Consider the following 17,734-nt stretch of genomic DNA (forward strand, 5'->3'; position numbering starts at 1 on the left):
CACAGTGTACAAGAACAGAAGATGTGGACAGGTGTGGAGGGACCCAGGGCTCCGAGCACACACCGACTGGTGGGGACTGACACGTTCACACGCAAACACGTGGATGGGTATACGGCGAACCCATCTGCACATACGAAACGCACGTTGCGAGACAGACACTTGTCAAATGGGTGAACGAAGGGACGTGGTGGCGGCTTGTGGGCGGACCGGGGCACCCGTGAGGACGTGCCCGCAAGCTGAAGACAGCACTCAACACGAGCTCAGCCTACATTTACCCAGAATCCTCCTCGGCCCTGGGGAAGGGCAGGAGACGGAACCAGCCACGGGGAGGGTTCTGCTGCAGGACCGGTGGGGGAAACTCCACCTGCAGGGGGGACACACAGACCTTCAGCTGAGCCCTGCCCGCCGAGGCCCAGGCCCCACCCAGCCCTAGAAGGGCTCGGGCTGCCCACCCAAGGAGGGGAGGCACAGCCTGGCAGGGGCCACCGCCTCTCCCCCACCATACCCTATCAGCACAACGGCAGCCACGCTCCCTCCCCCAGTCCCAAATCATCAGCTCCTGCCAGGACCCTGAGGGCTTCCACGGGACCCTTAATTTACAGTTGGGGAAACTGAGGCTTGGAGAGACGGGGCGACTCGCCCGAGGTCACACAGCTGCCGGAGGCAACATACCTGGACCGAGAGCCTTTTCCGCTCTGTCTGGGGACACAAATCACATCTGCCAAGAGGCTTAAAGACAGCCCGGGAGGCCCCCCGAGCCCCACCCCCTCTCTCTTAAAATATTATAAAGATATAATTTGCACCCCATACAAGTTTTCGGTCCACTCACGGAGCTGTGCAACCATCATCACTAATTTCAGAACTTTTTCTATCAGCCGCCCCCCCCGAAAGCCTGTACCCATAGGCTTAGATGTCCCTCCCCAGCTCCCACCCCAGCCCCGGCTCCTGTAACCAGTGATCTACTTTCTTCTACGTCTCCTCCTCTGGACAGCTCACAGAAATGAAATCATAGAATCTGTGGGTTTATTGGCCTGGCTTCTTCCCCTTAGCATGTTTTCAAGATTCATCCACGAGGTCGCAGGGGCCAGTGTGCCCTTCCTTTTTATGGCTGGGCCCCAGTCCCTCGTAAGATACACCACGTTTGATTTATTCATTCACCTGGGAATGGACATTTGGGTTTTGCTTCCACACTTGCTTGTCACTAGCAAGCTTTTGTGTGGACAAATGCGTGCATTTCCCTTTGGTGCGTACCTAGAAGTGGAACCGCCGGGGCATGTGACAACTGTCTTTAACCGTTTGAGGAACGGCCAGACTCTTTTCCAAAGCAGCTGCACCGTTGACATTCCCCCCTCCATGGCTGTGGGCAACCAAGCCTCCCTGTAACTTGCTCTAATCTCGTCTCCTTTGAAAAACTGTCAGCCCGGACTATATCCGCACTACCACCGAGAGGCAGGGACAATCATGCTCATTTTACAGATGCGCAAACTGAGGCTCCAAGAGAAAGACCTTGAGCCCAGGGCTTCCAGGGGTAGAGGTTAAGGGCTGAGAGTGTGGTGTCAGAGAAACCTGAACTCAGGTCCCGGCTCTGCCATTTCTTACTCATGTGGCCTGGGGAAAGCCACTCAACTTCTCTGAATGACCCTCGGTTTCCCCATCTATGAAATGGAGACAATAGTCCCCACCTCATAGGGTGGCCGCTACCGGTACGGAAATTAGATTATGCTGGGGAAGTACTTACTTAGCACGCGGTCATCCTGGGTACTCTCACCCTAGAATGAGAATCTGGGCCTGCCCCGTGACCTTGGGCAGGTTCCTGCCCCTCGGAGAGCCTCAGTCTCCTCACCTGTACGGGAGCTGGGACTCCATCGCTCAGGCCTGGCCAAGGAGCCAGTCGAGACAGCTTTCACATCTATCCTTCCAGATCCCAGGATGCGCGGCCCCTTCCCCTCCCCTTCCCTCTTGGAGGCGGAGGGAAGCCAGGGTGTCGGGGGGGTGGGGGTTGCTTACCATGCCCAAGAAGTCGTTCTTGCCCACCATGTCCCAGTCCCAGAGCTCCACCCGCAGCGGGGCCGGGGCACCTGGCATCTCCTGAAGTTCCAGCACCTCATCCCAGTGTGGGAAGCGGGTCTTCTTAATGGTCTGGGGGAGGGGGAGTGAGGGAGGGCTGAGGAGGGCCCATCTTGAGGCCCGCCCCTCCCTGGACCCACACCACCACTCACTGAAGTCTCCAAGCTCTGACTGCCCCAGAACACACGTGCAAACGGGTCAGAGGTGCCGGTGATATCTCGGGGGGCCAGGTCCCTGGAGACAGATGAGGAAAGGGGTGAGGGCCGCAGGACCCCCAAGGACAAACACCCAGGCTGGACCTTGGAAAAGGGGCTCAGGGCAGACCATTCAGATGCCTCTGGCTTGCAAGGCGATGAACTGCCCCCTTGTAGGGACCCAGCAAGGAACACCCCCCCATCCTGCCCTTCCAAACCCTTCCTGTTGACCAGGGCTACCCTGCGCCCCTATTTTCCAGATGAGGAAATGGAGGCGCCAAAAGGTCGAGTCCTGAACCACAAAGCCCAGGAGGTGAAGACGTCGTGGGAAGTGGGAAGGGAGCCTCAGTTTCCCTGGAGCCCCTGGATAGGAGACTGGATGCCAGGGTTCAAAGCCTGGCTCCGCCATTCATTGGCTGGGTGACACTGAGAAAAGTCACTTCGCCTCCCTGAGCCTCACAGTCTCTTCATCTAGAAAATGGAAATAATGATAGACCAACCTCAGAGGGCCAACGTCTAAATGACCTGAGTATATAAAAGGCTTAGCATAGCAGCTGGCAGGACGTGAGTGCTCTGCCCATTCATTCATTCACTCATTCATTCATTCATTCATTCAACAAATACTCATACCCACGCCTTGCCTAGGACCCAAGAAAAGGCATGGGGCAAGGATCGCCAGTCTCTGGTTGCCATGACAACCCCAAAGTCTCACCTCCGTCAGCTGCCCCAACCCCTCCTTACTGAGGCCCCCCAAATCCAGTGACAGCCCCCACCAGGGGCTGCTTGTTTCTTCCTGCTGCTCCTTTCCCACCCCTGCTTGGCATCCAGAGCCTTCCTTGGTCTCCTAGGAGCCGGCCCAGTTGCTAAGCGACAGCAATCAGTCCCTCTCCTGCTCGCAAGGATCCTGCACAGCCTTGTGGCTGGGGAGGAGGCCACTAGCACAAAGCAGATGAGGAGCCCCTGTCCCATGTCCAGCCCTCTTGTCTGTCCTCCGCCACCCTGGTACTCCATCCAGACCCAGGGAGCCCCAGCTGGAGACAGAAATCTGGAGGTGGTGGGAGAGGCACAGAGAGGGCAAGAAGAGGCTTCAAGGTCACACAGCAAACTAGAAATAGAGATCGTCCCCGACCTGAGCGAGGAGCGGTCCAAGAGGGAGGGTTGTGGGAGTAAGATGTGAAAACAAGGCAGAAAGGCAAGACGGGAGATGAGAGGGGAAAGGGGATGGCAGTATTTAAGGAAGCAAATGATGGGGGAGCTGAGGGAGAGAGAAGGGGATTGCAGGGTGACAAACAGGCAGCAAGGAAGATGGACATCCCATGAGCTGGCGCCCCTGGACAGTCATCTGTGGGTTTCGCCGGTCCCGCATCCGTCTTCTTTCTCCTGTTTCTTTGCGACAGGACCTCCCCTCTCTCGCTCCCAGCTCACATCAGTTAGGTAGGCTGACCTCTCCACTCCAGGGATGGGTGCGGGACTCAGGCCTGACCAATCCGAGTCCACGCCCTTGGTTCAGAGATAGGTACGTGCCCCAGATTTGGGCCAATAAACATCAGTCCCAGGACATCGGCTGGAAATGACAGGAGAAAGTCAGTTGGACCTGCCAAACTGGTAGGAGGCCCTGGGACTTGCTGGCCTCACCTTTGCTCGCCCACACCTGGAGAGAGACTCCCTGAGAACGAAGCTAACACAAAAGATAGCCGAGAAATCGGTGTCCGTAGATTCCTGTTGTTACTGTTTGAGCACCTGGATCCAGACATGCCTGAAGCCGCTCGTCATTAATATAAACCAACCTGCTTAAGCTGGCATGAATTGGGTATGTATCACTTACAATCCTATTCACGCACACCCTGGCCAGCCTGAGTACCTGGCCTTTGGTTGCTAGTCGCTGGGGACCCAGCAAGGATTTTGCTTGTGCTCTGACCCCAGGAACTGGCCAACCTGGCGACCCTGGGGCTGTCTGCCCACAAGGGATCCTGGTCGTGAGCCCTGGGGTCGTCACCCCAGGAGTGAGGTGGTCTCAAAAGCCAAGACGGCTGGGGGGACTCTCCGGCAAATTCTTGCTCATTCTCAGACCAGTCCCACCCCATCCCCTATCGCGACCGTACCTGGCCTGAAGCACGTGACATCGAAGACAACGGCCCCGCGCGTTCTCCAGCATCTGAACATCCAAGCAGACCTCACCCTGCACCTCTGCGTCCGGGTCCACACGGCTCAGGTTGATCCAGCTGTCAATTCCTGGAGGGCACAGGCGCTAACGTTTACTAAGCACCTGCCAGGTTCTGGCATTGTATTAACTTACGAGTTCAATTAACATGAAACATGGGGAGGGGCGCCTGGGTGGCTCAGTCGGTTAAGCGTCCGACTTTGGCTCAGGTCATGATCTCGCGGTTCATGAGTTCGAGCCCCACACGTCGGGCTCTGTGCTGACTGCTCAGAGCCTGGAGCCTGCTTTGCATTCTGTGTCTCCCTCTCTCTCTGTTGCCCCCCCATCTTGCTCTCTGTCTCTGTCTCTCAAAAATAAACATTAAAAAAAACCTCATGAAATATATATTAAGCCATGGGCTTCTCATGTTCGCCTTCTGATGTAGGTACTGTAATTATCCACACTTCCAGAGAAGGAAAGTGAGGCACAGCGAACGAAGAGCTTTGCCCATGATCTCACAACTGGTAAGGGACAGAGCTAGGATTTGAATGCGAGCAGTAAAGTTCAATGCCATTAACCATGTACTGTCACACTCTTCACCCTGGTGTACGAAAGCCTCCGTCATTTAATCCCAACATACTCTCCCCTCCAAAAAACCTTGGGCATTCCTACCTCTCAGCCCCCGTCCAGGCAACTCCCTGCCAGAATCAGTCAAGTCAATTTCAACCTCCCTCCCTGTCTCTCTTTTCTCTCAACGCTTTGAAGAGATCAGCTACCGACTTCTAGCTTCCCTTGTAGTTATTGGGAAGTCATTTCAGCCTGATAACTGATTTTGTGTAAATGGGCTACCTTTTCTCTTTGGTTTTAAGGACTATGTATTTGATGGTCTGCAATTTCACCACATATGTACGTAAGGACGGTTTTGTGTGTGTGTGTTGTTGTTGTTGTTGTTGTTTTTCGTCCTGCTTAGTGCAGGTCATGCCATTGCTACGTACAGAATCATGTCCTTCCTTGCATTCTGGAAAATTCCAGGTCATCATTTTCTTTTAATCGCTTCCGCTCCCCAACTTTTTCCATTCTTTCCTCATAGGACTTCAATTAAAATGGACGTCAGACCTTGTCCACAATTTTCTAGGTCTCTGAGCTTCTCTTTTGTATTTTCCTCCTTGTTTCCCTGGGCTAAAGTCTCAATCATTTCTTCAGATCTCTCTTCCAGCTCACTAATTCTCCCTTCAGCTCTGGCTTTGTTGTTGAACTCGGCCACTCAGTTTTAAATTTCAATGGCTACTCCTTATCTCCAAAACTTTGATCTAGTTCTTTTCCAATCAACTTTTTAAAATGTTTATTTTATTTATTTTGAGAGAGAGAGAGCACAGGCAGGCAAGGGGCAGAGAGAGAGAGAATGAGAATCCCAAGCAGGCTCTGCAGAAGCAGCACAGAGCCCAACGTGGGGCTCAATCTCACAAACAGCGAGATCGTGACCTGAGCCAAAATCAAGAGCCAGACAGTCAACCGACTGAGCCACCCAGGTGTCCCTATCTTTTTAATGTATTGCTTTCATTTAATATGATTATTGCTGGCCCTTTTTGGTGGTTGCCTTTTTTCATTTATTTAAATATTTTATTCCTTTTCGTTGTTGCTATTGTGTTTTTATTTTATTTTAGAGCGAAAGAGAGAGAGAGAGCACAAGTGGGGGAGAAGGACAGAGGGAGAGAGAGAGAGAGAGAGGGAGAGAGAGAGAGAGAGAGAGAGAGAGAGAGAGAGAATCCCAAGCAAGCTCCACACTCAGCTTGGAGCTTAACACAGGACTCAGTCCCACAACCCTGGGATCATGACCTGAGCAGAAATCCAGAGTTGGACATTCAACCAGCCGAGGCACCCAGGTGCCCCTAAATATCTTATTCCTTTAAAAATTTTGTGTATCATAATTGCAAAATCTAAAGCCCTTGTGGGTTCCAATCCGGTAGTTACTGTTTCTGCTGACATTTGCTCATGGTGGCCCACTGCCTTGTGTGTGTGGTGACCTCTGACTGCAAAGTCATGTCTGTTGGAGCTCACTCTGGGACACTTTAAGGGCCTCAATCAAATGGGAACATTTCAGGGTCGGTCACATCTGCCGCATCCCCGGTCCAAGATTCAGTCTCTCTGTTGACTCTAGATGTGATGCCGACATTCACTTCCAGAGGAATCTTTCCTTACCACCTCCCTGCTTGTTGTTCCCCACTCCCTGTCAGGTTTTAGCTCCTGGTTGGGGTGGGGGAGAGTGGAGAATGGTGAGACTTTTTCCTTCTTTCAGGACGTCCCTATTATGCTGCAGGAGGATCCAATGCCCCATGCTGCTAGAAATGGAAGTTCCACCTCACCTCTCTCTAGCTTCACTGCTACCCCCAAATCCAGGATGCCATCAACTTCCTCTCGCTGGAGTACTGCAACAGACTCCTAATTGATCTCCCACATGTACTCCTGTCCCACTGGGATCCAATATCCACAAAGCAGCACAGAGATCTTGTGAAAATGTATCTAATCTCTCCCGTCACTCCGCCCTCTGATAATACGGCTCCAGTCTCCTCACTGTCTTGCTCAAGGACCATCCGTGGCTCCCCAGTGCCGCCAGAAGAAAGTCTAGACTCTGGCCTGGCACCTTCAGCCCCCTCCAGTCAAGACCCACCAAGTACTCCGTCTGGCCCGGCCCCAGGAGAGAATCTAGAGACACACCTTAGTGCCTTTGCCAAAGCACCTTTAAGCAATAACTCATTCCCAGGGTGCCCGGGTGGCTCAGTCGGTTAAATGTCTGACTTCGGCTCAGGTCGTGATCTCACAGTTCATGGGTTCCAGCCCCGTGTGGGGCTCTGTGCTGACAGCTGGGAGCCTGCTTCGGATTCTGTGTCTCCCTCTCTCTCTGCTCCTCCCCCACTCATGCTCTGTCTCTCTCTCGAAAATAAATAAACATTAAAAACATGAAATAACTCATTCCCCTTCATCCAGGAAAGCTTCCTTGACTACACTAGCCTTCACTGCCCTCTTATCCTCATCCACGGTCAAGCCGGTGATATTCCACATGCCTCCACCCCTACATTTCTGTCCTGTTTAAACAAAATAAAAAGCACCCACATGCAGACGCATGGCCCGTTTCCCTTGCTTTTCTTGCCCCTCGTTCTGCGTGAATGTGTTTTGTGTTTCTATCTGGCCCATAAGCTCCTTGAAGCTTGGCCTCGTACTTCGATCATCTAACGCCACCCTCTTGGGTGGATGTTTGGGGCACAGTGGGTACGGCTCAGCAGACAGGTTGAAAACACAGACTTTGGAAGCAGGCACAGCCTGGACTCAACTCCCACCGCTGCAACTTCTAGGAGGGGCAAGGGCCCTCCTCACCTCTGCAAACCTAATTTCCCAGCAGCCATATATTCGAGATCATTCTAGTGCACACTTCACTTGGTTTTGTGAGGACTAAATACAATGTTCTTAGCATCATGCCTGGCACAGAGTACACCCTCAATTAATAGGAGCCGTGATCAGCACATAGGTTTTCAACGAATCCCCACTGATGAAAAAAAGACATTATTCAATTATTGATATTGAGACAACTAGTAGTCGCCTAGATAAAAAGTAATAAAGCTCAATCCCTCTCCATACCTTGAATCTGGGTAAGTTCCAAATAGATCAAAGACTTGAATGTAAAAAAGGAAAACACATTACTGCTAGAAGGGATCATGTAAAAAATATTATCTAACCTTAGATTTGGGAAGGCCTTTTTAGGGGTCACAGAAAATCAAGGGCCAAAAAAAAAAAAAAAGACGAAGTTAACTAGAGAAAAAGAAACACATTTTATAGATAGATAGAAATGATAAGCAAAAAGATAAGTGACAAAGGGAGAAACACATGTTTGCAGCTACTATGGCAAAGAGTTAAATTTGCCTAATATGTAAAGAGCTCCTAGACATCAATAAGAAAAACCAAACAACCCAGTGTGGGGCAGGGGGGAAATGCACATACAATATAAATAAATGACAAACAAAAAAGGAAATAAAGTGACTCTTAAATATGTAAAGAGGCTTTCAGTCTCAATCACAGAGAACTACAAAATAACCTACATGAAGAGGAAATTTTTTTACCTATCAGATACAAGACCAGAAGTTTGGTAATCGTTGGCAAAGGTACAGGGTGGGCAACTTGTTACCTCCTCCATAGAAGGTAACTTAGCAATAACTCTCAGATGTGCTCATGGGGGTACTCTATGACCCAGCAAATGCACTTCTGGGAATTTATCAGACTGATCGATACAACTCGCGCGTGGGTGAAGTCGTCTTTGTACAAGGCTGTTCGTTGAACTAGGGAGAGATACTGAACAACCCAAGTGCCACCCAACAAGGAACCAGCCAAAGAAATGATGGTGCGTCCACACAGCAGAGTGCCGTGAAGTCAAAGACCAAAGAATGTGGAGGCTCTTAGGGCACCGATACGGAAAGATCTCCCAGGTACGTGGTGAATGAAAGGCAAAATGCGGTACAGTGAAAATAACAGGACACCACTCCTGAGCAGAGAACAAAACACACACAGTGCGGGCTCAGGAGCACAAGACTGGCCAGTCTCGGTTCAAATCCTGGACGTCCCACTGAATAACTCTGTGATCCTGGGCAAGCCCCATAACCCATCCCCTGTGCCTCAGTATGTCCACCTACGGAGTGGGCACAATGAGAGTACCTACCTCACGGGGTTATTGCAATAATTAAATGAGCTGATTCCTGTAAGAGCACTTGGAAAGTGTTCAGCACACAGCACTCAATAAATAAACTAAATTAAATTTAAAAAAAAATCATCAACTGAAATAACTCTCCACTGAAGGCCCCGTGCCTCCCTGCGCCTCTGGCTACGCGCTTGCAAATACCCCCCCACCCCCGCCCCGCCAAGGCACGACCACCCCTAGGCCCTCCACCCGGCTGAAGCCTGCTGCCCTCGCCCACCTCGGGGGTCAGCCGCAATCGCGTCCCTGCTCAGCGAGATCTTGCCGATGACGTCATCATGCCTGTGGCAAGGTAGGCAAGGTGAGGGTCCACGTCATCAAGTCGCGGGCCCAGGCATCGAGGGCTGGCGGGTGGGTACGTTGCTTCGGGGCAGCCCACCCTCCCTCCGGTACCCGAGCCGCGGTCCCCAGCACACACACCCCACCGTGTCCTCGTCCAGCACATAGAAGGCCAGATGGTGGAAATCCAGGGGCAGGTGGATGGTGTATTCCTCTCCCCAGAAGGGGCTCAGGCTCCTCCACACGGTCGCTGTCCTGCAACAGGGGGCACAGGGGCTGGGGACCCGTGGGCCACATAGGTGCAGACGCCTGGGGACCCAAACACACACACACACACACACACACACACTCCCACAAGGGTACACACTAAAAGAGACACTCACGGATCACCAAGGAAGCCTGAGACACATCCCCACATACACAGATACACATGTGCATCCTCAAGATTTTCTAGAAAGACACATCTTTGTGTTCCTACCTACAGACACATGCAGATACACACACAGGAACACAGACACGTTCACACAGATGCCCAGACACACACTCACACACGGGCGGTGAGAGAGGGCAGAGACACGCACGCGGAACCCCACAAACGCGACGACACGCGCAATTCCACTCATTCACTCGTGCGTTCACTCCACGAACACCCTGTGTGTCAAGCCTCGTGGGCTGCGGAGAATCAGAGGGAGAGGTGCCAAGGTTGCTGCCCCCACAGAGCCCCCTTCAGTGGACGGGTTCTCTCTCCTGAGCTCTTATGACACAGTGAGAGGAGTCCCGTGATCGGGGTTGGCTCAGGGGCGCCTGGCTGGGTCTGGGGGGTGTGGACACAAGAGCCAGAAAGGGCTTCCTGCAGGAGCTAGTCAGGCAAAAAGGGGGAAAGAGAAGAGGAGGACAAGATGGCTGAGACAGCACGTGCAAAAGCCCTGAGGCAGGAATGAGCTCGGTGAGACCGAGGAACAGGAAGGTGCTGGACGGGAAACGGGGAAGAGTGAGGGGCCAAGAGACCACGAAGTCAGCAGGGGCCAGAGCACTCAGGGAGCAAGAGGGGAGCCCCAGGAGGGTTAGGGACCAAGACAAGCCCAGAAACAGACAGGCACGTGGAGCATCTTGACCCTGACCCCCCTGCAGAAGCACTTCCCTTTACCCAGCAGGGAACAGGGAGCCTACTTTGCCCAGTGAAGACACATCCGAATCGACGGCTGTGAGAGTTGGTCACACGCCTGCCGCTCCTTCCTTCCCTTTCCCCACACCCTTCCCCAGCAAAGAGCGTGGACACGCACACACGCACGCACACGCAGATGCACGCTCTGCCCTCGGCTCCAGGCCAGGGCACCGCCACCAGAGGGACCCTTCTTCCCAAACACCCTCGTCCCCCTGCCCGGGCCTTTTCCCGGCTGGAAGTCCCTCTTCAGAGCCCAGGGACGGGGAGACAGCACAGAAAATCTGCGTGTGGGTCTGGGGGCAGCATCACAGCATGTGGTGAGGGGGCAGCACGAGCAGAGAGAGAACAATGGGGGGGGTCAGCTGGGGTGCCGCAGGCTGACCCTCCTCCGCGCGGGCTCCCCGCCCCCAGCCCATCTGGACCGTAACTGACATCAGAAGCATCCTGAATCCTGCCGTCTCCATAGGAACCCCGGCCTCAGCCACCCACCCGGGCCTGCAGGGGCTGAGAGATGTCCCTCGGCCTGTGGGGGTGGGAGCCAACCATGGCCCAGCCCCCATGTCCCTCCACCCCCACCCAAAACTCACCTGCATCCAACACCCTCACATCCTCACAAATGTTCACAACGGCGCCCGTGTACCCAAACAGACGGGCACCGGTGCTCACGGGTATATGCAGGGCAGCCCCCCAACCCCCCCACACCCCCGGGGACATGTACGTGTGGCCACAGGCATTCACGTCCAGCCCTCCAACACCCCCATGCACACTCACAAGCAGGCCCAGCTGGGCATGCACACACACACACGCACACACGCGCACACACACACACACACACACACACACACACACACCGGTGCCCGCAGCACCCAGCAGGCCTGGAACCAGCCAGCCCGGCCAAGCGTGAGATGCCCGCCTCCGGGGAGGCCACAATGGGAGGCACAGGCCGCCAGCCGCTGAGTCAGCCCCGGGACGCCGGCATGGACATCGTCAGGTCCAGGGGGAAGGTGTCGGCCCGTCGGTGGGGCAGGACGGGGAGGGGAGCTGTCTGTCCCCAGAGGGGCCCAAGCACAAAGCACCCTCCGTCAGCCCCGCGTGTCCACCCTCGGGGTAAGCACTGCCCTCCCCCAGCTCCTGTTCAACGTGACCTCTTGTGCCTGGACTCCCCAGGTCTAGAAGGAGTTCCTCCTCTGTCCCCTGCCCTGTGGCTCCCTCCCCGGGTCTGGCCCCTCCACTCCTCACCTGGCCACCACCTCGTCATCCACCTTCACGAGGCAGTAGGGGTCACTGCTCCCAGACCTGCAGGAGAAGGGGGTTCGGGAAGGAGGTTGAGAGGGCAGCCATGAGCGGGGGTCCCGATCCACCTTCATTATACATACAGAGGGCAGCAACTGCCGGCCAGAGAGGGGAGGGGACTGGCCCAGGGTCACACGGCAGGTCCAGCTAAGAAGGCAGGGGCCCGGCAGGCGATGTCCTGGGTGCACAGCCTACCCGCTGCCTGCCTGAGTCACCATGCACGGGCTCTCTGGGCTTCCACTCACAGAAATAGAACACTGAGGCATGAGGCCAGAAAGTTCCCAGCGCTGATCTCAGGAGGCCCGGAGCTGTGGCTGGGCTGGCGGTGGGGGAGGGGGGGGGGGGCATCCGGGCTTTACCACCCACTAGCTGCGGAACCCCATGGGTGCCGCTTTTTCCACTCTCTGATGTTAACACACACCTCCTGGGGCAGTTGGAGGGACTAAAGGAGATAATGCGCGGTGAGATGCATCACGGGCTGACCCCCGAGCTCTCCCCCAGGAGCCTTAACGCCACCCTCTGGGGGAGGCACTGCGCTCCCCAGCTTTTCATTTCCACGAGGCTTACGCCGGGGAGAGGACTCCCAACACTCAGCCTTCAGTGGGGATGGACCTCTGCTGGCATAGACCAGGGCACCCAGATCTCAAAGCCCAACCAATAGCACAGATATGCTGCAGCCCCTTGAGTTGCCATGAGCCAACCAACACCCGCTCTATCCCCCCTTCATAATAAGAGTTAGCAGCCACATCCCAAGCTGTCCACTAGGGCCCTCATCTCCCCTCTGTCTCATTGCACAGGCCTCCTTTGCCTTCCACCAAGCTCAGTCGGACCTCAGGGCCTTTGCACTTGCTGTCGATGTCTGCTTAAGACACTCTGTCCCCGATCTGGTCATGGCTGGCTCTGTCCTGTCATTCAAACCTCCACCCCAAAGTCCCTGATCACCTCTGTCCTTTGTAAAATTGATCTCTGATCCCTCTAGCCCCTGAAGGCATCTTGCTCCCCCGTTTCTCTATTTAGTATCTGTCCCCCGCCAAACTTCTGAACTGTGAGCTCTTTGGAGGAGGACATGTATCCTCTTTCCCACTATCCTCCGCCTGAGTCAGGATTCAAACCCGGGTCGATGGGGCTCAGCACACATGCTCTTAACCGATGACATCTCCACCCCACCTCACAATCCTTTCCCCAGGTGGCCCCCCTCTTGATGTCCCAGCCCCCACCCTCTCTCCCTGCCACCCCCAACCAGCTCAGCGCGTCGCTAATCCACAAATACCACAGGGTTTCAGAGAAGGGGATGTTGGCCACCAGGAGCCAGCCTGAGCCTTATCTGCTGGATGAATCCTTCCCTGTGCCTCAGTTTCCTCTCTGGACTCCTTCTCTTAACTCCCTCTGTGTGGGTGCTCCAGTGCCTGCATTTCCCTATCTGGCCTCTATCCCTGAACACCTCAGATTGGGTGGTGGCCTGTGTCCCGGCATTCTTTCCTGGGTTCTACTTCCGAACCCCCTTCCGAGCAGCGCCCCGGGCCTCAGTCTCCCCTTCTGAATCTATCTCAAAGGCACTGGGTTCGAGCCTCAGTTTCCCGACCTGGTTCTACCGCCCTGGATGCCTGTGGCTGGGTTAACCCCTGTATCTCAGTTCTCTCCCTGGGTTCTCTATCCTCGAGCTGCTTTTAAGTGGAGTCCCCTTCCTCAGTTTCCCCAACCGCAGACTCAGAGGAAGATTGGCTGGGATCCCAGGAGCAAAGAGCCGGGAGACACACCCCCTTCTGTCAACCAGACATGACCCTGGGGCCCCTTCTGGGAGCCAGGCTCGCACGTCAGCTCCACAGCTCTGACGCACAAGGGCCTTATCAGGCTCCCATCAGGTAGGAGGCGGCAGTGGCAGGAGGCTGCCCCTCGACCCTCAATCTCTCCAGACCCTTGGCCTCTCCCGTGGCCCCTGCCCCGACCCAAGTGTGGGAAAGAAGTCCTCTCAGCCATTGCCTGCCCAGTTTGGTTTATACGTGGGAGCGGTCAGGGCTCAGATCCAGCTGTGTGACCTTGGGCAAGAGACTTTGCCTCTCTGGACCTCAGTTTCCCCATTTATAAATGGAATTGCTAACAGGACCTACAGAAAATGTTAAGTGCAGAACCTGGCCCGGAGGAAGCCTCATAGTTGCTATCAGTAATAATGGTAACACCCAAGGGCGCCTCGCGGCTCAGTCCGTTGGGCGGTTGAGCGTCCGATTTCGGCTCAGGTCACGATCTTGCGGTTCGTGGGTTCGAGCCCCGCGTCGGGATCTGTGCTGACAGCTTGGAGCCGGGAGCCCGCTTCGGATTCTGTGTCTCCCTCTCCCTCTGCCCCTCCCCCACTTGTGCTCGCTGTCTCTCTTAAAAATAAGTAAACTTTAAAAAATAATAGTAATACTCAAGAATTATCAGTTGAGGCCTCTCCAGAGTCAGGTTGCATGCTGCCCTCAAACCTGACGAGGCTTCAGGAAGAGTCTGGGCCCTTTCTCTTAGAGACGAGAGAGAACACATCCCACCTAAGCGTCTCCGTGGGCTTGGAGATCCCAGCATGCTCTGAAGAGAACCTCTCTGACGAAGGGAGTCAACGGCCAGGGAAACTGAGGCAGGGTGGCTGGATCCCCAATGAGGGCTTAGTGACTCCTTCCCCCCCTTGCTCTGGGGCTCACCTTGGCCCGGGAACTTGGGGAAGGAGGCGTGGCCGAGAGATGTAGGAACCAGGTATGAGTCAACTTCCTCCGCAGGAAAGGCAGAAGGAGCCCCACGAGGCACGTCCAGGGGCCAGGGCGGTGCCCCCCACTCCCTCATGGCCCTCGTTCAGGACTGTGAGATGGACGCCTGGTTTCTGGAGGGGCCCCCCTCAGCCCTCCAGCAGTTTCCAGGCCCCCACTCTAGCCCCGCTGCCCCCACATTCCGGAATCTCATTCTCGGAGGCTCTGAGAGGGTGTCCCAGAAAGAGGGAAGCAGGGGCTTGTCCAGATGCTGCGTTCACACAGCGAGCGCTCTGCTTCTATGTCAGGTGCATGTTTATTTGGGGTGGCTGATGAGGATGAGGGGAAGTTACAACTGTTCTAAGCAGCCCAGTGTTGGGGAGGGGCGAGGTTCGCGAAATCAAAGGCAGGATACTCCTCACTGGGGACCCACAGCTGGGGGAGTCAGGGCATCGCTAAGCCCCAACCTCAACTTGGGCAAAGCCTCGGAATCCAGATCTCGGCTCACCTTGGCCACGGGAGACATCCTAACAGGTCCCCCACCCCCACGGCTGCATGGGGCTGGGTGCCTCCTGGCCAGAGCTCCTATGCCCTGGTGGGAAATGGAGACCCAACAGGAACAAGGTTCAAGGTCACACAGTTGATATCCTGCCAAGGATCCCACACCTGTCCAGGTGCTGACACCTCAGAGCCCCTTCAGGGCTCCAGGCCAAGCAGGAGGGGGACCCCTCCTGCCGTTCTGCTGATTTGGCAACTGCTGACTCAGCCCTGGGGGAAGCATAGCCAAGGACCGGTACTAAGGGGAGCCCAAGGGTCTTCCTGCCCCATCACACGTGGCTGGGGAGGGGGCTCCCGGGAGGGGGTGCCCCCTCCAGCCGCTCAGCATCCAGGGAACTCCTAGCTGGGGAGCTCAGGGCTCCGGGTTAAGAGGACCCCAGCTTCCCTCAGGCCTGATTGATGGGCCACCTGATACCACCAGATGCGAACAGAAGAATGCTGAGGCCACCCAGCCCTCTGGGCCTCCTTCCCAGGTTTCCTTTGATAGGCACCCACCCAGGCCTGGAGAAGCCCCACCTCCCGCACCTGCCGGCCCTAAGGAAGAGACCCTCCCCCAACCCCCCCGCTCCAATAGCACATCCCAGGAACAAAGACATCCCTCTTCCTGGGGGCAGGGTGGGGCGTCTGCTAAGTCTGGGCACCCCCTCCCACTAGGACAGCGCTGGCCATGGGGCCTCTCGCCCCGTGAAGGCGGATCTGCCCCAACACTGTGTCTTAGACAAGAAGCCCCTGCCCACGTCACCGACCCTCCCTGGCATGCGGAACGGGTGCTCCCCCGCCCCATCCCATGTCCGGTGCGCCCCTCACCCGTGACCCGCCCCAGGGTACTCACACGTCCTTGGCAGGCAGCGCCCGGCCCTCCACCACGCGGACGTTCAGGGAGCTGCTCTTGGCCATGGCGCCCAGCCCCAAACTTTACGGGCAGAAGGGTGCCCAGGCGCCGAGGCTGGACCGCGGAGGGGGCGTCTACATGTCAGCAGCTGCGAGCCTGGCGCCCTGTCTCGGGGACCCAGCGCCGCCTGTCCGAGACGCGGGTAGCTGGGGGGGGGAGGTTTCCGAGGGAGAAGAATAGGTGTCCGGGGAGGGGGCGCCCCTCGGACTCTACAGGTAGGAGCTGTGCGCGGAGGAGACAGAGCGCGCAGGGGCCACCGGCGGCTCTCGCCTCGTAGGCTGGAGCTCCGGGAGGGCGGGCAGGGGGCGGAGGGGCAGCCCAGGGCCCTCCCCCCAATCCCGCCTCCCGCGTGTCCCCCGCCCGTCCCCGGGCCCCCTCGCGCGCCCTCTGCCGGAGCCCCAGCCAAGCGCGCCCGAGCGCACCGGCGGCGGAGACCAGGGCGCGCGGAGGCTGGGACCGCCAGGTGGGGGGCGGCCCACGGCCACGGCGGGCGTGGCCGCTGGCTCGCGGTGAGTTGGCATGGGGCCCAGAAGACACAGTAGGTCCCCTGCCTGCCCTCCCTCCGACACACTCGCACCTCCCCGGCCCTTCCTTGCCGACCATCCCGGCGCCACCTCCTGGATCGCACCTCCGTGTCCTGTCCGGGAGCAGTACCCGCGGTCGGCGGGAGGCGTCGCTAGAGAGGGAGTCGCACATTCCCGGGGGGGGGGGCGGGGGGGGTCCGTTCAGAGTCAAGGGAGGGGCCTCGAACATCCCCTTCCCTGTCGTTTAGTTTCCAATTAAACCCAGGCTGTGCGAGCGGCAGCTCCCACGTCACGGGCTGGCACTGCGGGGGAGGCAGCCGCGGCCGGAGGGGGAGGGGAGGCCTGAAGATAACAACCACGACAGCGGTGACAAGTCGTCCCCAATCGTTGGAACACTTACTGTGCGCCAGGCGCTGTTCTAAGCGGTTTGCAGGCAGTCTGTCGTCGTCGTCCGTCCCCGTGATGATTCCACGCACTGAGTACCGTTGCCCCGTTGCCCCCATTTTATGGATAAAGAAACAGGTTAGAGGGATGAGACGGCCCATGAAGGCGTCGGTCAGTAATTGGTTTGCCTTCCTGGGTTTGAAGCCTGACTCAACCACTTGGTAGCCGTGACGCTGAGCAAGTCACTTAGCCTCTCTGCGCCTCGGTCTGGTTTCCTCATCTGCTCCGTGGGAATAACATAGAACTTGGCTCCCAGAGCCTTGCGAGAATTAGGTGAGATAAAGCACCTGTGGAAGCAGCAGACACAGGTCTCAGAACAGTAAGGGGCGCATCCAGAAGGGGCTTGCTGTCGTTATTCTTGTCCTCCGAGGCATGACTCAAACATCAGCCCTCCTAGGAAGACTTCCAAGATGCCCTACCACCCCAGACACAGGCTTTCTTCTTTTCTCCGCTCCTCAGCTTCAGGTTGGTACATTTTTCAAGTCTTAAAACTTGCAGTTTGAAAAGCACATTTGAAACAATGTGACAGGAAGAGCCTGTCCCGGGGCAGCGCCTGACACACACCGTTTCTCACCCCCCCCCCCAATTCTCCCCCCGCCAGGAGTTTGTTGTTTACCCGCCTAAGGGTTCTTGGAAGAGCTGGCACCAGGCCTGACTCACTTGGGTCAGCCCAGGGCTGGGCACCAATGGGAAGGCCCCCGCGGAATGACTGCAGCAGCCAAC

The 17,734-nt window shown here is 56.3% G+C and overlaps 1 protein-coding gene across 8 annotated transcripts in view; it reads right to left on the minus strand.

Moving 5' to 3' along the window:
* RASAL1 (RAS protein activator like 1) overlaps positions 1-17,505 on the minus strand; it is a 30,271-nt gene extending 12,766 nt beyond the window's left edge. The window contains exons 1-10 of one of the 8 annotated variants that reach the window (XM_053902051.1): positions 16,968-17,505; positions 16,672-16,719; positions 15,984-16,189; positions 11,826-11,882; positions 9,563-9,676; positions 9,363-9,424; positions 4,364-4,493; positions 2,220-2,301; positions 2,008-2,139; positions 276-364 (exon numbers count right to left, since the gene is read on the minus strand). In XM_053902051.1, the coding sequence (XP_053758026.1) occupies positions 276-364; positions 2,008-2,139; positions 2,220-2,301; positions 4,364-4,493; positions 9,363-9,424; positions 9,563-9,676; positions 11,826-11,882; positions 15,984-16,048 (731 nt within the window). In that variant the 5' untranslated portion in view covers positions 16,049-16,189; positions 16,672-16,719; positions 16,968-17,505. The other 7 variants (XM_053902050.1, XM_053902052.1, XM_053902054.1 and 4 more) reach the window with 7 other exon arrangements.
* Between the last annotated feature and the right edge of the window lie 229 nt (positions 17,506-17,734).

This window comes from Panthera pardus, unplaced genomic scaffold (genome assembly GCF_024362965.1).
Source record: "Panthera pardus isolate Hobbes unplaced genomic scaffold, ASM2436296v1 HiC_scaffold_15, whole genome shotgun sequence".
NCBI lineage: Eukaryota > Metazoa > Chordata > Mammalia > Carnivora > Felidae > Panthera > Panthera pardus.